Source organism: Mytilus californianus, unplaced genomic scaffold (assembly GCF_021869535.1).
Source record: "Mytilus californianus isolate M0D057914Y unplaced genomic scaffold, xbMytCali1.0.p SCAF_9, whole genome shotgun sequence".
NCBI classification, from domain to species: Eukaryota; Metazoa; Mollusca; class Bivalvia; order Mytilida; family Mytilidae; genus Mytilus; species Mytilus californianus.
The window spans coordinates 70,694,453-70,713,011 of NW_026262745.1; the positions used below are offsets into that span (position 1 = coordinate 70,694,453).

The 18,559-nt window shown below is 30.6% G+C and overlaps 1 protein-coding gene and 1 pseudogene across 1 annotated transcript; one reads left to right on the top strand and one right to left on the bottom strand.

Annotated features, from left to right (window-relative positions):
- LOC127716372 (methionine adenosyltransferase 2 subunit beta-like) overlaps positions 1-18,559 on the top strand; it is a 135,733-nt pseudogene that overhangs the window by 38,561 nt on the left and 78,613 nt on the right.
- Positions 11,427-17,864, bottom strand: LOC127713968 (transcription intermediary factor 1-beta-like). The gene is made up of 5 exons (XM_052219918.1): positions 17,059-17,864; positions 15,984-16,028; positions 13,971-14,018; positions 12,159-12,176; positions 11,427-11,445 (listed from the first exon to the last, which is right to left on the bottom strand). Exons 1-5 carry the CDS (start codon positions 17,823-17,825, stop codon positions 11,427-11,429), a joined length of 897 nt encoding a protein of 298 aa, XP_052075878.1. The 5' UTR covers positions 17,826-17,864.

Here is an 18,559-nt window from a genome sequence, read left to right on the forward strand (position 1 = left end):
AGAATCAGTTTGGTTCTTCACAAAATTAGAATTATTATAACCCCCCCAAAAAAAAAAAAAATTTGTATCTACGATTCCCATTTTTATATAAAAAGCTATGTTTAATGAGATGGTGAAGTCGATCTTTCAATTGAGCATCGGGAATAGTAGTGTAAAGCGTAGTAAAATCAAAAGTCTTAATTTTGCTGCAAAATTGCAAAGATTGTGATCTAAGATTTAATAGTAGATCTTTAGAATTTTTGAGAATCAACATCTCATTTACACTACTGGTAGAATATATCTCATTACAATATTCTTGAAGGCCAACTTTTACTGTAGAAAGAATAGTAGTCCGTACTTTAAACATGTTTGTGGCCCTTTATAGCTTGCTGTTCTGTGTGAGCCAAGGCTCCGTATTGAAGATCGTACATTGACCTATAAGCATGATAATGTTTTTTCTTTTACAAATTGTGACTTGGATGGAGAGTTGTCTCATTGGCACTCATACCACATCTTCTTATATCTAGTTTGAGCGTTCAATCCTCCGACTATGCATATGCATGTTATGTACACTACTTATAAATCAACAGAAAAAAAGAATAAATATATGGAGCATATCATACCATCCTCTACAATAGACAAATGCAGGTCTACACAAAATGTCAAGCTCTAAAATGTTTTGAGTCTAAACATTTTGATATGAGATGACTTAACACTCGTGCGTAGATACAAAATGTCAATCCTGGTATCTATGAAGAGTTTATTTAATCATCTAGTATATAGTTATAACGGGTTTTAAAACTCTCTTTTTATACTTTGGCCTTATAAACAGTCCATGTTTTCATTTTTTTCCAGTCTGACTTCTTTTTAGACACAGTCTGAGTAATCGGAGTTGTTTTTTCACCAAAGACAGTCATTGAATAATTTATATAGACAAAACTCTCCCTTTATACTTTGTCTAAGATCAAATTCTAATTTTGGTTCAATTTGATTATAAGAAGACCGAAAATATTAGTAACATTGCATTTCCAGGCAATACATCATGTACATGTTCATGATGTCACCAGGAAACAAATGAAAGGAACTTCTTGAAACCTTGTATACAGATTAATAGCCATATAATACAAAGTTTTATTTTGGGTAATTGATATGTCCGTCCTAAGGTTATGCACCTTGAAAGACTGACAATATTATAGATATGGCTTATCTAGACAGTAATTTGAGAAGAAACGAAATGTAATTTTTGAGGGTCAGGACCATACATGGCAGGTCAAGTTTGAAATTTGAGTTCAATTGAATTATGCACACGACATTTATCATATGCCTTGAAAGACTAAAACGATCGATACATTTGCAATATGGTGTTGTATCATGTCCCATTAGATACTCTATCTGATATTTGTTCTCATTTTAAATACAGCTCTGCTAAAACACTTGTACCTAATTTTTATCCTTTATCATGTTATACTAAAGGTTTATTTATAATAATAATACTTTATTCCAAAGGCAAATACAGCTTATAGGATACATACACATTATGATAATAATTGTATATGCACCAATGATAAGATTTTTTTTTAAATATTCTAGAGCTACTATTTTCTGTACTATGTCTGCATTGACTTTTATTTTGACCGTGTTGACATGTTGCAGTCTGTCTTCCATTTTACATGTTTGACCAGTTTAGTCCTCTATATTGTAAAGTAATACAAATGTATAAGGTTTCCAAAAACTTAACATATTTTTTATCATGTTTTTATGTGGTTAAAAAGTTTATTTCAATGGTTTTCAGCCTAACATCGCAGACCCTTGTGTGGTACTTTCAACATATCAGAATGCTGTATCTCGTATCGAAATAATTGGTGAAGAAAATGCAGGTTGTCCAGCAACTGTTCAAGTCTTCTCTAGACATCCACAAGATGGGTATCAAGAAAACGAACACAGAGATTAATATACCATCAAAAATATGATATTTCCACTTTCAATTGTTGGCCAGGAAAATGTAATCATTCAAAAAATGAATTCAAAACTACCACTGACAGGAACATTGAAAGCAGTAATGGAGTTGACAGATAAGTGTTTGGACTCCTTATATAACCTCAGATGGTTTCCAAGAGCAAAAACTAAAGATGGACATTGGAATATAATTGAAAGTATGCATCAAACATATGATATTATGTTTTTCCGACCATTTGTCAGTTGTCAATCAGTCAGCTGTCACCTTCATACGATAACTGAAATTCGTGGACAATAGCTTTAACACTTAAAATGATCAACTTCAAGGTTATGTCCTGAATCTACAAATTATTCCATTGTATGCATCTTTCAAGTAAACACTGACAGGCTCATCGAGGAAATGATAGTATTGTTTTTGCATGTATAAAGTTGTTTTTTAAATGAAATACTTGTCTTTTAACTAGTAAAGAATCAAGCTTTAAACAAAAACATATCATGTGAGTGTCATAAAAACTATTTGTTCACATGTTTACTTCTCAAATTACTTGTTTCAGTGATTCTTTGTCTGTGTCTGATTTTGTACAAATGTTCAATTTTTTAATGCATACATTTTCATCAAAATACTCATTAAACCTATAAATATACATTTTTGCGCCTGCCAAAGTCAGGAGCATCTGGCCTTTGTTAGTCTTGTATGTTTTTTTAATTTTAGTTCATTTATATGTTTTGGAGTTAAGTATGACGTACATTGTCATTTGAACTAGTACACATTTGTATTTAGGGGCTAGCTGAGGCTATATTGACAACAATTTTAATAAGTAAACATTTAAAAGTTTGGGATTCAGCAGTCAACATTGTGTTTTGATGTAAATCACTATAAAACAAACAACTTTGTCAACAACAAAAAAATAGCATATAGACGTGCAATAGACAAAGCACATACGCAAAAATAAAAGAAAATAATACAAAAAATTACCATCGCACAATTACACTATTGCGGGATTTGCAAATACCGATCCACGCCAAAAGGATATACTCAAAAGTGGACTAAACAGTAAAAGTCAAAAATATACAAAGACTAGAAAAAGAACACAATAACAACAAACAAGATGATAAACAACGTCAGATTATAGAATCTATACTTAAAGACCATCATGTATAATTTGTGAAGTTGTTAAGAAAGCTTTTGCGTATTGTATATTTGAAATATATTTTCAAACACTCTTTTGTTACTTATTGGGCCCTAATGTTTCCCATGTCATTTATGTTGTAAAGTCGATCTACCATGAAGAAATTAAGCTTAACTGTCATTATTTTAGTATTCTGCAGCAGAGTATCTCGTATGTGTTTTACTTCTCTTCAAGCCAACCTTCATATCTAAAACAAAGATAATGCAAGCATTTTTTTTTTAATACAGAGTAAGACGGTATTACAGAACATACATGCCAATATTTTATAATATTGTTGTTAATAAAATTGAAATTCAGCTTTCCTAGTGATATATATAGAAAATGCAGCAAAAGCAAGACAAAATATCATTAACCATTCGATACGTTGTATGTTTAGACAACGACTTAGTTGTGTACATCCGTCTCTAGTTTAACTATCTCAAATAGCCTATAACCTATCTCTGCTACACGTCGTTAGGTAAACTAAATTTGCGACAGAGAAAAAACCGATGGGCATCTGCAAAGCTTCAAATATAATTAGTTATCCCTTAAATGTACCAATCTTGTCATTTTATGGTTATAATTTGACACTGCGAGGAAAAATGAATAAGTAATTAAAATATATATATATATAGCACTGTACTATTATAAAAACAAACAAAAGGCTCATGAGAGCTTGATATCGCTCACCTGGCAGTAATTTCAGTTTCAGACATTTGACTTATTGTAGATCTTTCTTTGTTTAACAATTTTGTCATTCACACTTTCTCTCTTTCCATAATAATATTAAAGAATATATATAAACCAAAACTGTAAAATTTTCCTAAAAATTACCTATATCAGGACAGTTACCCAACAATAAGTTGTCCTATTGGTCTGAAGATTATTTGAAAGGTAAAGCCAAAAACTGCATTTGACCACTATGTTTTATTTTTAGCCATGGCGGCCATGTTTGTTAATGAATCAAAACTTCGGATACAATTCATAAACCAGTTACCCTAAGAAACATTCAGGTAAAGTTTAGAAGTATTAGGCAAAGTAGTTTCAGAGGATGAGATTTTTAAATGTTTGCTAACATGATGAACAAACTTTTTTGTAGATCTTACTTTGCTTAACATTTTTGCTGTTTACAGTTTATCTTTATCTTCAATAATATTGACGATAATAACTAGAAACTGCAACTATGTTTGTTGGTGGATCAAAACTTTGGATACATTTTATAAACTAGATACACTAAGAAACATTCAGTTTAAGTTGGAAGGTATTTGGCCCAGCAGTTTCAGAGGAGAAGATTCTTGAAATAGTTTACGACGACGACGACGACAACGACGACGGACGACGACGGACGCCAAGTGATGGCATTAGCTCACATGGGGCCCTTCGGCCCCCGGTAGCTAAAAAGCATCATCGTGAACAATAATTGTAACGGCACAGTTTAAGACGATAATATTAACATCCATGACAAAAACATAGAAATGAGGAACATGCTCCAGAAACAATCAAAAGCAAATTTCTGTAATTGTAGTTTTTTTAATTGTAATATTTTAATCATTTCCAAAAAACGTCTTGTTTAAACAGTACTATTATAAGACATTGCTTAAGAAACGTCATGGTTTGAACATCGAACATACATATCAGAGCTAAAGGAAAATAAAAATAAATATGAAAAAAGGCAAAGGTGAATAGACACAAACATAAAATAAACTTACCCACAGTACCCACAGTGTCTAACATATAGTAAAATAGTCTTAAACAGTATCATTTTTTTATTCTGATTTATCATTTAGGCTTGGACCATAAACACATACATATTTATAATCTGCAACTGAAAAAGGAATGAGTAATTTCGTATCCCTTGTGATTCGAACGTTTGTAAACATTCGTTTGATGTGTTTGAGCTTTTAATTTTGCCATTTGATAAGGGCCTTTCCGTTTTGAATTTTCCTCGGAGTTTGGTATTTTTGTTATTTTACTTTTGACGAAGCAAATAAGATGTTAACTTTTTTTGTTGAAACTTGCTCCTTATTTGTCTGTTGAATGTAATATAATAATTTTAGTAATAATATAGGTTGCACTTTGTAAATACAGCTGTTTCATAAACCACGCCTCTTTTGGGGAGGTATATAATATTCATAGATATTTTGTTTTGTTTACGTACTGGTTCCCAGATATGATCTCTATGTTTCATTTTATAAAGACATAACTTGGGAATGTTACCAGTATAAATGCACATGGTAGGCGGTGGAATTTGATTCTGCTTACAACATAAAGAAAAGGGAGGGGTAGTGCAGAATTTTAGTATAAGTTTCAACTCTTAAAAGTTCGGGGCATATACAAGTAGAAAAATATGCCGCACAGCCCTATGTTTTGAAATTTGAATAAAAAAGTAGTGCATATCATCTTTCCATTATAAGATATAATTTTTTACGTAACTTCATAGTAAAAGTGGCACAGTGTAACCCGTAAAGGGAGTTCCTATGGGAAATTGCATTGTCTATATTAACAAGAATGCAGTTAAAAAAAATGGTTTTAGGCTTTGTAGTTATTATATTAATATTTCAGATTCAATATTAAACAAGGTTATCTAAATGTTTTCATAAAAGATAACAGGATGACAATTTGGTAAAACGCGCGTTTCGTCTACAGAATTCTCAGCAGTGATGCTCAAATCCAAAAAGTTAAATAATAATATGCTTTGCTTATATTTCACAATTTGATTCATTTTCAGCCTTGTGTCTTAAATTTTACGCTATAGGATTGAGTGCTCACTGTTTGTCTGTAATAACACAAACACTATTGGTGACTTTGTTTTTTTATTTTCTAACAGTCTATTTTTAAGCTCTGCTACATTGTAGAAAAGTTACATCGTAATCGTGTAGATATACAAACTTACAAAGTGCTTCCTAGGCCACACAAACTGCAAAATACAAAATAAATTTGATTAAGACGTTCAAAGAATAAACTCACGCTGTATCAATTTGAATGCAACTTGTCTTTGTGGCATTATGGTCACGGCCAGTCATTTGTAAGTTTAGAAATGTCGTTTTTTTTACAAAATCAACTGTTTTAGAATTGTTTAATAAAATGAAACATTTCCGTTTGTACGCTACATCGTGTAAACGTAATGCGCATGTTTAGTATTTGAGAACTTGTTATTAGATATTGCTATTTTGCGTGTGTTTTTCTGTTCAAAGCCCCTTTTTTATGTGTACGATCTTTAGTCAGTTTATGCACAGACAATCCAGAAAGACAATGCTCGTTTTACAATGTTTTATACAGAAATAAATAAAAAAAACAAAAAAACTTTCGTTTGAGACTTTCGGTATAATTAATATACAACAGATGTGTTGAACACAGCTGCACAACACGACAAAGGAACAAAAGCAGTCGGCATACGGTCTTCCACAATAATGTTATGCCATACGTCCAGCTCATAATGAATTTATCTCAAATTTTTATAGCACAAGTACAGCACACTATTGATTATGACTAATGTATGGCGCGGAATTAGGGTCATAATTATCGCTTTTAGCATATGCTAAATCCATTTAAGCTTATGCTGAAATGATTTTAGCATAAGCTAAACTAATTTTAGCATAAGCTAAATTCATTTTAGCATAAGCTGAATTCATTTTAGCATAAGCTAAAATCAATTTAGCATATGCAATAATGTTCAGCTTATACAGAAATGTTGGCGCGGAATCAAGGTCATAAATATTAAACTTCGCATATACGATCAATGAATTTAGCTTATGCTAAAATGAATTTAGCTTATGCTAAAATGATTTTAGCTTATGCTAAAATGATTTTAGCATATGCTTAATTCGATATTTATGACCCTTATTCCGCGTCATACTAATGGTTGTTAAATTTTTTTTCCTTGGATAATTTTTTGAACATACGTATATACTCAATGAGTTCCTGGCATAAGTTTGTCTCACTCGATTTCTTGTATATAAAACATGCATTTAATACGATAAATCAACTCAGATGAAAATTTATCTTTACATATGAATATTTTGATTGATTGCAAATACACCTTTCCACTATTTACTGGTATGCCCCGCTCCCTTAGCAAAACATGGCAACCCAACATCCTAGGTCAAACTAATCAACAAAATGGCGGTTAGTATGAACATTGGATAATAACAAGATGAAGAATTTGTTTTAACAAATATATAAAAGAGGAATATTTTGCTCATATTTTGCTTTTGTGTTAAAGTATGAGATAGTTCCATGAAGGGTTGAAAGATAGAATTTATGACATTTTGAAAAAATCATGTCCATTTATACGGAATAAAAAAAAAACAATTAGAATACTACAGATTTGAAGCAACTGATTTACCCCCATTCCAAAGAAATGTTGTTTAGTTATTTGCTTACATGAATATTTGGCCATTGTACTTCGTCTTTGTTCTAAATTTATATTGTCCTGAACATGAATCTTTGCACATTGTACGGAACCTTTTTAAAATTAAGAAAATAAAATGGATCGAAAAATGCTTACTTATTTCCTTTTTTGTAATTTTTATATAAAATTATACAAACGGTCAAGTACAATCAGCAAATATTCCCACAGTAGAACAAAGTCATATCAAAATTAAACATCATCTTACTTTTCATGAAGCATCTAATGAAACATAAATTATGAATTGATTTCCCTTCTGTCTTTTAACTACATTCTAGTGATGAAGGCAGTACAAACATAAATACTTTTTTTTTTGTAAATTTTGTACACAAAAAGACTACAAATATCTAATTCACTACATCATTTCATTCAATGCACACTTTCAGATTAGTAATTTAAATTCCAATTTCATTCCGATAAAGTTGTAAATTCCTTCTTCCAGATTGATTTTAAAAATGAAACAACACGTTTCTTAATTTAATGCGTCCGAAGCGCTTTTCTGGAATTACCTTCATCAGGAACGCTCAAACCCGAATATTTGAAGATAAGAAAACTTACACTACCTAACAATACCTGAATTAAAATATTTTGATTGTCAAAGAACATAGAATAGTTCTTGTACACATATTATACTGGAAAATGGAAATACTATATATATACGCTATTTTGTAAATTCTTTGTAATTAAATTGAGAAAGGTGTCAATTTTGTTGTTGCTGAATCTTTATTATATGATATAAAATGTAATTTCCAGAAATTATACATACTAACTTGCATGTTTTATTGTATATATCTTTTAAAATGTATTGTATCTATCAATTTCATCTAAAAAACAAAATACTGGACAATTTAATTGTGAAAATTAAAAAACAAATTGAGATCAAATAAACTGTTCAGATAAGAATGTTTGGCGAGGAAATGGCCGACAACACGTGTTGCAAATGTTTATGCATGTGTTAAATTTGCCACATGTGAACGGTCAATTTACTGATGATTGATAGGAGAGTGGAAAGATGTATTCATATACATCCTAAGATAAGCCATTATCCAAAGACATTACTTGTTGTAGTTTCATTACAGATAACATCAATCATTAACGCACAGCAGGTGTGTACCAAATTTGATCGAAACAGGCCATTTATTATCAAAATGACTATAACAATAACCTATCAATTTGAAATATGCGAATTTTCAACTGCATCTGCATCATGTGTATTGTTCAAATATGATTATTTATGCTAAAAAAAACTGACTCCACATACAACAATGTACAATCTTTTTCTTTTAACTATAAGGATATGGAATCGATTTGTTTGCCGTAACATTTATAAAACATTGACAAACAATGGCAAGGTATCAGACTTTGAAAAATATCGGAATCACTTCAGAGAATAACAAAATCAATATTATAAATGCATTACATGAATAATCATTGAAATGGTCATAATTAGAAATCAACTGTTAACAAAAACTTACATCTAACGAAATACCGCGGGAATAGATTTCCTTAGGTGTATGTGGTCAAACCTTTCGCAATTATTGGTCCTGAATGCTCTTCAAATTAGTACTTTATTTGAATTTTTAAAACTTTTTTGATTCGAGCGTTACTGATGAGTCTTTTGTTGACAAAACGCGCGTCTAGTAACTTTTTAATGGTGGTGTGTCTGATTGAATTATTTTCTATCTTCTCAATTGAGTTGTTTTGTTTTATCTGGCTCCAAAAATGTATATACACCTTATTTGATGGTCTGTTACATTTTAATAATTATGAACTAAATATATCATATATATACCATATTTCTGTAAATAAACTGATCATAAATACCAGGACTGCAATTTTGTATTTGCGTTAGACGCGCGTTTCGTCTACAAAAGACTCATTAGTGACATAAGTGTATTATATGCAAAATAACAATTTTCTGTAACTTAGTGTGTTTCACGCAAATGTAAAATTGTCTAGCGTTGGGATTTCCCTTTTACGCTTGATCAAATTAGTTACTGTTAATTTCCAATTCATAATTATGGGTGTTAAAATATATGTGTATGGAAATCATTGAAAGTTTAAGATGTTTGTCTTAGAAAAATGCAGTTTTTACCCGAAAGGATGACTGAATTAGAAAACATGTCATGTCAAAATTTTTTATAACTTAAACTATACATTTAAAGTACAAGTAATAAACAGTACTATACATTATTTACATTATTGATTTTGAAGTATGTAATATTCATGACTAGTCAACAATACATTATTTACATGCATGAAACAGTTGTAAAACAAACGGCAATTCATAAAAAAAGTATAAGCAACAAATTCTGCGGATTATAAGACTGAATTGGACTATTTCAATATATTAATCATGAGAATAATACGGTATCTACCTAAACACAATGTATCAAAATAATCATGCATTTATATGATATATGGCTAGTTTTGTATGCTAAAATGAAAATGATAATGAAAACATTACTTGATTTAAGCTGAAACAAAGATATTAAACGGCTTATCAAACTTTATCATCATGTTGAAAATGATTAGCTTAGTTTTAATTACTCATTTGTAGCATTCTCTTAATCCAACAGTTTCATTTCTAGTGTTCTCTACGTTTTCTAATTTCACTGTAACAATATCTTTATTCTTATTTGTTAACCAAGCGTAGTGTAATCGTTTTTTTTTTCTCTATTGGCATTTAATCATTCTACGTAGTTCATAAGTTTGCAGAATGTTTATGCTAAGGAATCTAACAAGTTAACTGGACGATTATATATACATGATATATGTATGACACGATTGAGGACAGTAATTGCATATTTTAAATATAAATAAAGTGGAACGTAGCTTTAACCTGAAAGAGACAACAACCGTTTTTATATATTAGCAAATCGGAGAAGATATTAAGGAGAATATAAAATATGTCTAAGAATGATAAACAACAGAAACTTGAAGATTGATAAAAATTAACAAGAGAGGTGGACATTGGGAATTAAGGCATTCAAGAAGTCAGTAGTTTCTGCAACACTAGAGACAACCCCTGTGTTTCGCGAGTTAATAATGTCGATTATTTAAATAATGAAAGTTACTTATTAACACAGGGATCGAAGCACACATGACAATTGACAATAGATTGTACTTATATAATAATAAGATATACGGCGTTATTGCATCTACTTAAACCATGATCAAAGTTCTTTGTATTTCTTTACAAAATAACGTTTTCTATAATGAAGTTTTAAACGTGTTGTTTTCATTTTCTATAACATAGTCGGATTAACCATCGAGTATATGCCCTATCTCAATAACTTGCAAAATGTAAAAGACATTTGTTTAGATAGGACAAATATTTCAATAAGAACCAGCATGTATGTGCACAAGTGTTATAGTTTGAAACAAATAAATCACATGGCGATCATATTAATAGTTCCAAAACCTCAATATCAATGAAGTATGTTTTGTACATATTTTGGACTCTTAAATCTCTTATTACTTGTTATAGTACATTATTCTATTAACATGACATCAAGTATAAAAGAGAAAAAAACAGGTTACGGCGGCTTACATTTACTTAATTATTTGTGTAGCGTAAATCGTAAGATAAATGAATATGACGACTTATAACCGTGATATGCAAAATAAACATGTGACAATCCCCCTGTTTTATCAGATTGGTCACATATTACTGTGGATGACCATTAAAAGATGAACATTATTGAATTGGCATGAGTTTACATTTGTGTTATCTGTGTTTGCCTACATTGCGATATCATATATTCTAGAGAGTTGTAGACAGATTGGTGTGCACCTTAACAGAAGTATGTTAATGTTTTTAACAGAATTGTAGGTTGTATATTCAATTATTTTATTGTACTAAATAGGTAGATTTAACATAGTAATTTCAGAAAGTAATTTTAATAGTATACTCACACTTTAGGTGTTTCTCTATAAAACAAAATACAAACTAAAATGACCATTAACTGCAGTTAAAATACTTTTTACAGTAATTACATATTAGTTGGTTATGTTATTTTTTATTTGATATACTTTACCTTTTACCGAATAAATATGAAACTGTAACACTATGCTATTTCACTGGTTGATCATTAATTAATCTTTTGACAAAGAAAATTGTGTATAAGTTATCAAACAAAATCCTCCCTTTTTAAATAGTCAACAGATGGTCATCGTTAAGACCAGATACATATTTTATATAAATAGGAAGATGTGGTATGTGTTTCAATAAGACAACTCTCCATCCAAGTCATAATGTATACAAAAAAATAACAATTATAGGTCAAAGTGGGAGCTTCAACCCGGAGCCTTGTCTGACACCTAACAGCAAGTAATAAAGGCCCCCCAAAATGACTAGACAGCGTAAAACAATTCAAACAGAGAAACACAACGGTCTAATCTATGTAACAAACAGAAAAACGAGAAACCCTTATGAACCACACCAACATACAACAACCACTGAATAATAAGCTCTTTGTTCATTTTTGGATTTATCACATGTTATTTTACTCTAAAAGAAAGCCTGTCTAATGAAATATAATTTCAATATACACCTCTTCTTAAAAATATTCTTTGATTTTGATTTCACAATTTTAAAATATTTGTTTTACAATAGGCTGTTGTAGATATTTACTGATACTTACTCAGAAAGATTTACTTTCCTGAAAAGCAATAGCAAAGTATCTTTTGTTAAAGTATTTTCATTCGAATTTAATTGCTAAAGATCAATCGATTTCCTAACAACATATACTGAAATCATTTGAATATGTATTGATGGTTCTGATTCTTCAAATTAATTTCATCGTTTATTATTTTTGGTCAAATGATAATTTGCATAGAGTGGAATATAATCTTGCAAATTATATTGTTTCCTTTCGTATTTATTACATTTGATTTGCATTTAACAAAATGATTATAAAGGATTTATTTGTCTTGATTTTCTTCTTTTTCTGTCATTTTCCGGTGTAGTTCGACCATGTTCTCGCATTATTGTTTCTTCATTGAACGCATGATTGAGTCATTTTCTTTTCTCGTTTTAGTGTGAACCTGTGATTCATGGTTTTCTAAATAGTGTATTCTTAAAATTAATATTTTGTCAGGTTATTGCCATATGGTATCAATATAATTCTCTTATAATATGAAACTTTGTTTTTTAGCAAGTTTGTGTTGTGCAGTCTTTGTTTTTCTATGTTTAACATTATTTTTCTTGTGAAATCTTGGCTTACACTTGCGGGTATTAGTATTCTTCAAACAGGTGCATGTAGTTTATCATAACACCTTGGCATATCTAAATAAAGGCAACAGTAGTATACTGCTGTTCAAAGTCTAATATACCTACATGGGGTTATTTTCTTTCAGAACGATAGGTCATTTTTTAAAAGAATCAACCCGGACAATACCAAGTTTCAATAAAATTTGCTTCAAGGCATAAAATAATGACCTGATACAGGTCATAACAATTCATTGGTGTATTGCATCATGCAGTTAAAGTAACATGTCTATTCAAACTGACAATGATTTCTAACGTTTATATATCTAGTTTAATTAGTGAGCTTTATTACACATTATAAATGAGCTGTAGGGCATATTAAAACATGAACACATTTTTCATTTGACCAATCCTGACACCCCTCGGTGTGTTATACTTCTGGAAAACCTTAAAATATGCATTATCTATAACATGAATCGATTAACAGAAAATAAATCCTGGTAAGAAACTAAAACCGAGGGAAACACATCAACTTTAGAATGAAAACAACAGAGCAACATAAAAACTGACGTGCAACACAACAAACGCCAACATACATAGAAACGGACTACATGTATTTGATAACAACTGCCATATTTGTGACTTGGTAAAAGACATTTTATGAAAACGTGGTGGGTTGAACCTGGTTTTATGGCTAGCTAAACCTCCCTCTTATATGGAAATATTAATAAATGTCGTTAAAATGACATCACTACGTGACAGGAATACACTACAAACAAATGCGAGAACAATCAGCACAAATAAACAAATAATATAATAGTACATTACAACATCATGAACATGTAAACCGCAAACTAACAACGAGCATCATCCATTAATGACAGCACAGAACACGACAAACAGTGACATAATTTTGTGACGTGTATATAATATTGAAATTCATACAATTCTTTGGAACGAGATCCAAAAATTCACAATTATTTTCATATTACTAGTTCAAATAATTATCATGACTATGACGGTATTCGAAAGGCTGTTTTAAGTGAACCCTGTGACGACGTCATGATTATTTGGACAAACACAATACATTATCCATGGACAACGGAAATTGACTCGACTATACTAACAAATAAAACATATGTGAAATGTACCGAAAATACAGAATTCAAACCACAAATGAAAAGACATAACACAATATCCAACCGAACATCTTCTCACATTTAACATAAACATTACTTATTCTTACCTACAATTGCTGCATTCGTATATGTACAGTGTTTTTGTTGACTGTTCTCTGAAATCAGAGATATGGAAAAGCAAATTGATGAAAGCGAAACTCACGACATAATGAAACATTAAATACGCATATTAAAATGTGTGTGTGTGTGTGTGTGTGTGTGTGTTTTGCAATAGTTGTGCAAATATTTATTATATATGTCACACAATGATTAACACATAAAGTCCGTATAATTCATTCCATCTCTAATGAAAAGTTCTTCTACAATGCATACATGTTGCAATTCACAACTTCGTTGTTTAAAATATAATCAACTGTTAAATTTTAAACAAATTATACAGGGTCTGAAAACTTACATGAACACACGTATGACTGTATGACCCAAATTCAAAGTGGATGGTATTTGTCTCTATCGTAGATCAGATCAAGTGTATTGAACTGAGTTACATTGAGTAGATTGTCAACAAATAACATCTTTGCAGGAAGTTGTTGATGCTCGGAATATCCTTTATTAAATTAGAAAACCAAGACGTGCTCATAATATGCTATCTTATCTTTTGTGTGAGTAAACAAACACCTAAACTTAAATAAAAATCATATTCACATGAAAACCTCTCTAAAGATGTAACTATAACAAATACTGGAGTCCCTGGTTCTCCATTATAGAATAAATGATAATTGTTTTAGTGGTTTTTTTTTGTGTGTATTTTTTTGTCGTTTTTTGTAAAATTTTATTTTTTTTTACAAGCATATATTCAAGAAAAATATAAAATTCCTGAAATGTCTGAAATACTAACTCGGATGTATACATGTTTATATTGAGGAACAATTTTAATTGTTTACGTATAGTTATCATCTTCTAACAACAGTTCTCACTCTTGGTTTACAATGTTTGCCTCATAGCTTTTATTATCTCAAAAGTTTTATACGCCTGGATTCCCAATTCTTAGCATTGGAGTATACTTGCTGTGGGTTATTCAAGTTGATGTGTTGTGCTAATATACATATTTTGCCCCTTAATAGCACCTAAGACACACTAATTATCGAAATGCGCACTTGTTTCAGGTACATTGGTACAGTTAATGTAATTATATTATTTATTCATTAAAAAGCTATTACAATTTGAAAGGGGATGTAACATTTTGTAAAATAAAAATTTTTATTTTATTACGAAAAAATAAATAATATACGAATGGGACAATCTTAATAAATCAGCCGAAAAGGAACAGATAATACCATGGGAAAAAGAAACAGAATATACCATGACAAAAAGGAAAAAAAATGATACTTTAAAAAAAAAGAAACAGATGATACCATGATTAAAACAAAACAGATGAAACAATAAGAAAAAGGAACCGATAATACAACGAGAAAAAGGAACAGTTGATACCATGAGAATAAAAAAACAGGCAAACAATAGTATACAAAAATGTTATCCTAAAAAATCTGACTAGGCATCAGAAACTCCATCAATCTTTAGTTAGCTTATGGCTTTGCCCAAAGTAAGAAGTGACTGTACTTTTATAATCCAATGAATGAAAGTCCTTGAATAAGCGTATATACATAAATGAATATGAATAAGTCTAAATTGAAAACAACGTTTAAACCTATGATTGCGTTGGATAAAAGCCGCAATTTTTATATGTGTGCATGCAAAACAAATTTCTTTGTAGAGGGGCCTAAATACAGCACAAACAACATTTCCAAAAAGACCAAAAAAGTGAAAAAAGTATATTTAAACAAAACGCATCTGACCAACAAGTCGAACAACAGATGTTCTTAAATTGGTACCAGTGGATTATCGGATTGATCTAATCGAGATAGTTAAATTATAAAATTTTAGAATCCGAGACTCGGCAAGGACTTTAAAATTGATCATTTCACTATTGAGATGGATAATTCGATAATCTACTAATTACTATTAATGAATCTGTTTCAATGGTGCTCTCTCTCTCTCTCTGTCTCTCTCTCTCTCTTCTTTTTAACACAGTAGGATGTATCTTATAAATATAAGGGAAATACCTGGTCACTTTCTTTGGAGTTTGCCTTACACATTTAACTATTTCTCTGAAAAAAAAAAGTAAAAAAGGCAAATATTTATCGGCACTCATATTATTCCCCGGACTACAATTACGTGTACAGCTTATCAGTTAACAGATGAATCATGTTTATTTATATGTGTGCAACCTTGTGAAGATGAGTTTTTATATTTCCATATGCTTTCAACGTAAATTGTAATCTTGTGATCACACACATTAAACTTAAAACTGTAAACAAATTTAGATAATATATTAATTCACTAAATTATTGAAATCTTGTTTTCAAAATTTTGATTAAAATTACTTTACTGTTATTTTACTAATTTCCTTAGTTCTGTTTACACATTTTACATAAGATAGTTACAAATTACTTTCAAAATTATAAAAACAAATGTTTTGTACAATGTTTTCATTGGTGTTCATGTTTGTTTCTGATTTACACCGATTTCTGCGTGTATCTTTATTCCTCTGATATTAGTGTTTTGTATTTTCATTACTTTCCGTAAGTCTGTGTTCTAGATGATTAAAATACTGATCATTTGTCCATCGTTCACTTACAAAGATCTGACAATGCAACGTCTTATTTCTGATTAAACGAGCTTCGGGGATCCTGGGATTTTTTTTTAAGATTCACACATTGAAAAATGTTGAGGGAGACATTTAATTGACTAATTTACTTATTACTTCTAGAACAGAAAGTAGAACGGAGTGTTGTCTGATCCGTCTAAGGGAAGCGTAGACCGGGGATCTGTATTTTATTCAGATTGGTGTATATCATGCATACGTGTAACTTCCTGTTCGTGGAATTGCCTTATTTATCACTTGATGCAATTCTACGTGTGCCTTACGTGTTACATCTAGTTCATTTGCGTGTAACATGGAATGCATGTGTATACAATGGTAGATGCGTCACGACGGGAAAAGAATTTCAAATGTATAATTTTAGCCAAAACATTTTAACTTATTACAAAAGTCATTCATTGGTAAACGAATAATCATCTCCATAGGTGAAAACAAACTATTGGCATTACAACACTTGTCTAGAGTAAATAACTTACTGGAACGAAACATCTCCAAATAGATTGAATATTTCTCGTTCTGATACATTCTTTTTGTTATATTTCGTAGTCGGCATGACCGGTAGCTGCGTTTCACCTTCAACATCTAAGTCGGATTTAATAGTTTTCAATTGTGTCAGAAGTTTGCTAGCATCGACAACTTTTTGACTCTCGGTAAAGGCAGTCTGACATTTCTGGAACTTTTCTAAATAATTTTGAAACCCAGTTCTAATTGACTGAAAGACCTTCAGGTTTGCAGTCTCCTTTTCTATCAATGATGTAATGAGGTCTTGTACTTTCTTGTCAATCCACCGCTTCATCTGTTTCCCATCTTCTGTAATAACACGAATAGTCTCTTTTATGTCGCTCTTGTACATTTCTGTGCCTTGTTCAATTTTATTTAGATTTGTTGTGATAGATTTAATCTTCGAGTCAATTATCTTTTTCACTTCAGCCTGTAATTCCTGTGTCGATTCGTTGATTTCAGACATATCATGCTTTTTATGTGTTTTGACGGTGCAAATTTTGCATATTGGCATGTCACAATCAATGCAGTAAAATATGAAGTTTTCGTCGTGTTCTTTGCAAAACGATTTGTCTTCCGGATTGATATTTGACCCACTAAGAAAGGTATGATTTCTACTTATTTTTGACCTTAAATGTAAAGTTTTACAGTTTTCACACATCCATTGATCACATTGTTCACAATAGTTATGTCCTGGTCCGCTCATACAGATGTCGCAGGACTTCGAAGCGGATTGTGCCATTTTGGTTGTTTTCTTTTAAGTTACCTTGACACAGGCTATGTCTAAAAATAATCGACATCGGACAAGTAAACAGGAAGTTACAGAAATTGCTATCCTATCTAGATTTTGTAACCTTATTAACGCACGTGATTACAAGAGTATTTATCGATGAAAATGTAAAGGTTTAAATTGAATCTGCTTCAAAATACAAAATGTGTAAGCAAGTTTGTAACGTGTTTGTTTACTTTTAAATGTGTACTATTTAAAGATATTTTAAAATATCCATACCTGAGTTCTGATGTACACGGTATCTCACCTTCATTATATTTCAGTTTAGGCAGGTTAAACATTTTTATGTCAATATCTGAGTTACGAAGTACACTGTATCTCCTTATAATTAATGTTCAATTCAAGATGATAAAAAATTTGCTTAGACGGATAGCTAAATACGATAATATCACCAATTTTACAAATTTGAGGTTATTATTGTTTCAGTTCAAATGTTTGTGTATGTGCCAAGTTTAGCTTTACATATTTATGTACGTTAAAAAGTACGCATTCTAATTTTTCGATTTTCGTATATAAGTGATTTTCATTTAATGACATATACAATGATAATTTGACTCAGGGTTATATATAATCTTTTAAATGATACTTTTTTCTATTTAATTAGAAGTTTATGGCACAATTATAAAAAAGGATAATAATTATTTTTTGGGGCATATTGTTACCTAGATACCTGCAATTAGCGTTAT

What these genes read in the sequence shown, in the direction of transcription:
- LOC127713968 (XM_052219918.1), bottom strand. Translation starts at nt 17,825, where the DNA reads ATGGCACAATCCGCTTCGAAGTCCTGCGACATCTGTATGAGCGGACCA. An exon ending in TTTGGAGATGTTTCGTTCCA is followed by an intron (nt 16,029 to 17,058) that starts GTAAGTTATTTA and finishes TTTTTTTTTCAG; the next exon opens with AGAAATAGTTAAATGTGTAA. An exon ending in ACTCCAAAGAAAGTGACCAG is followed by an intron (nt 14,019 to 15,983) that starts GTATTTCCCTTA and finishes CTCTGATTTCAG; the next exon opens with AGAACAGTCAACAAAAACAC.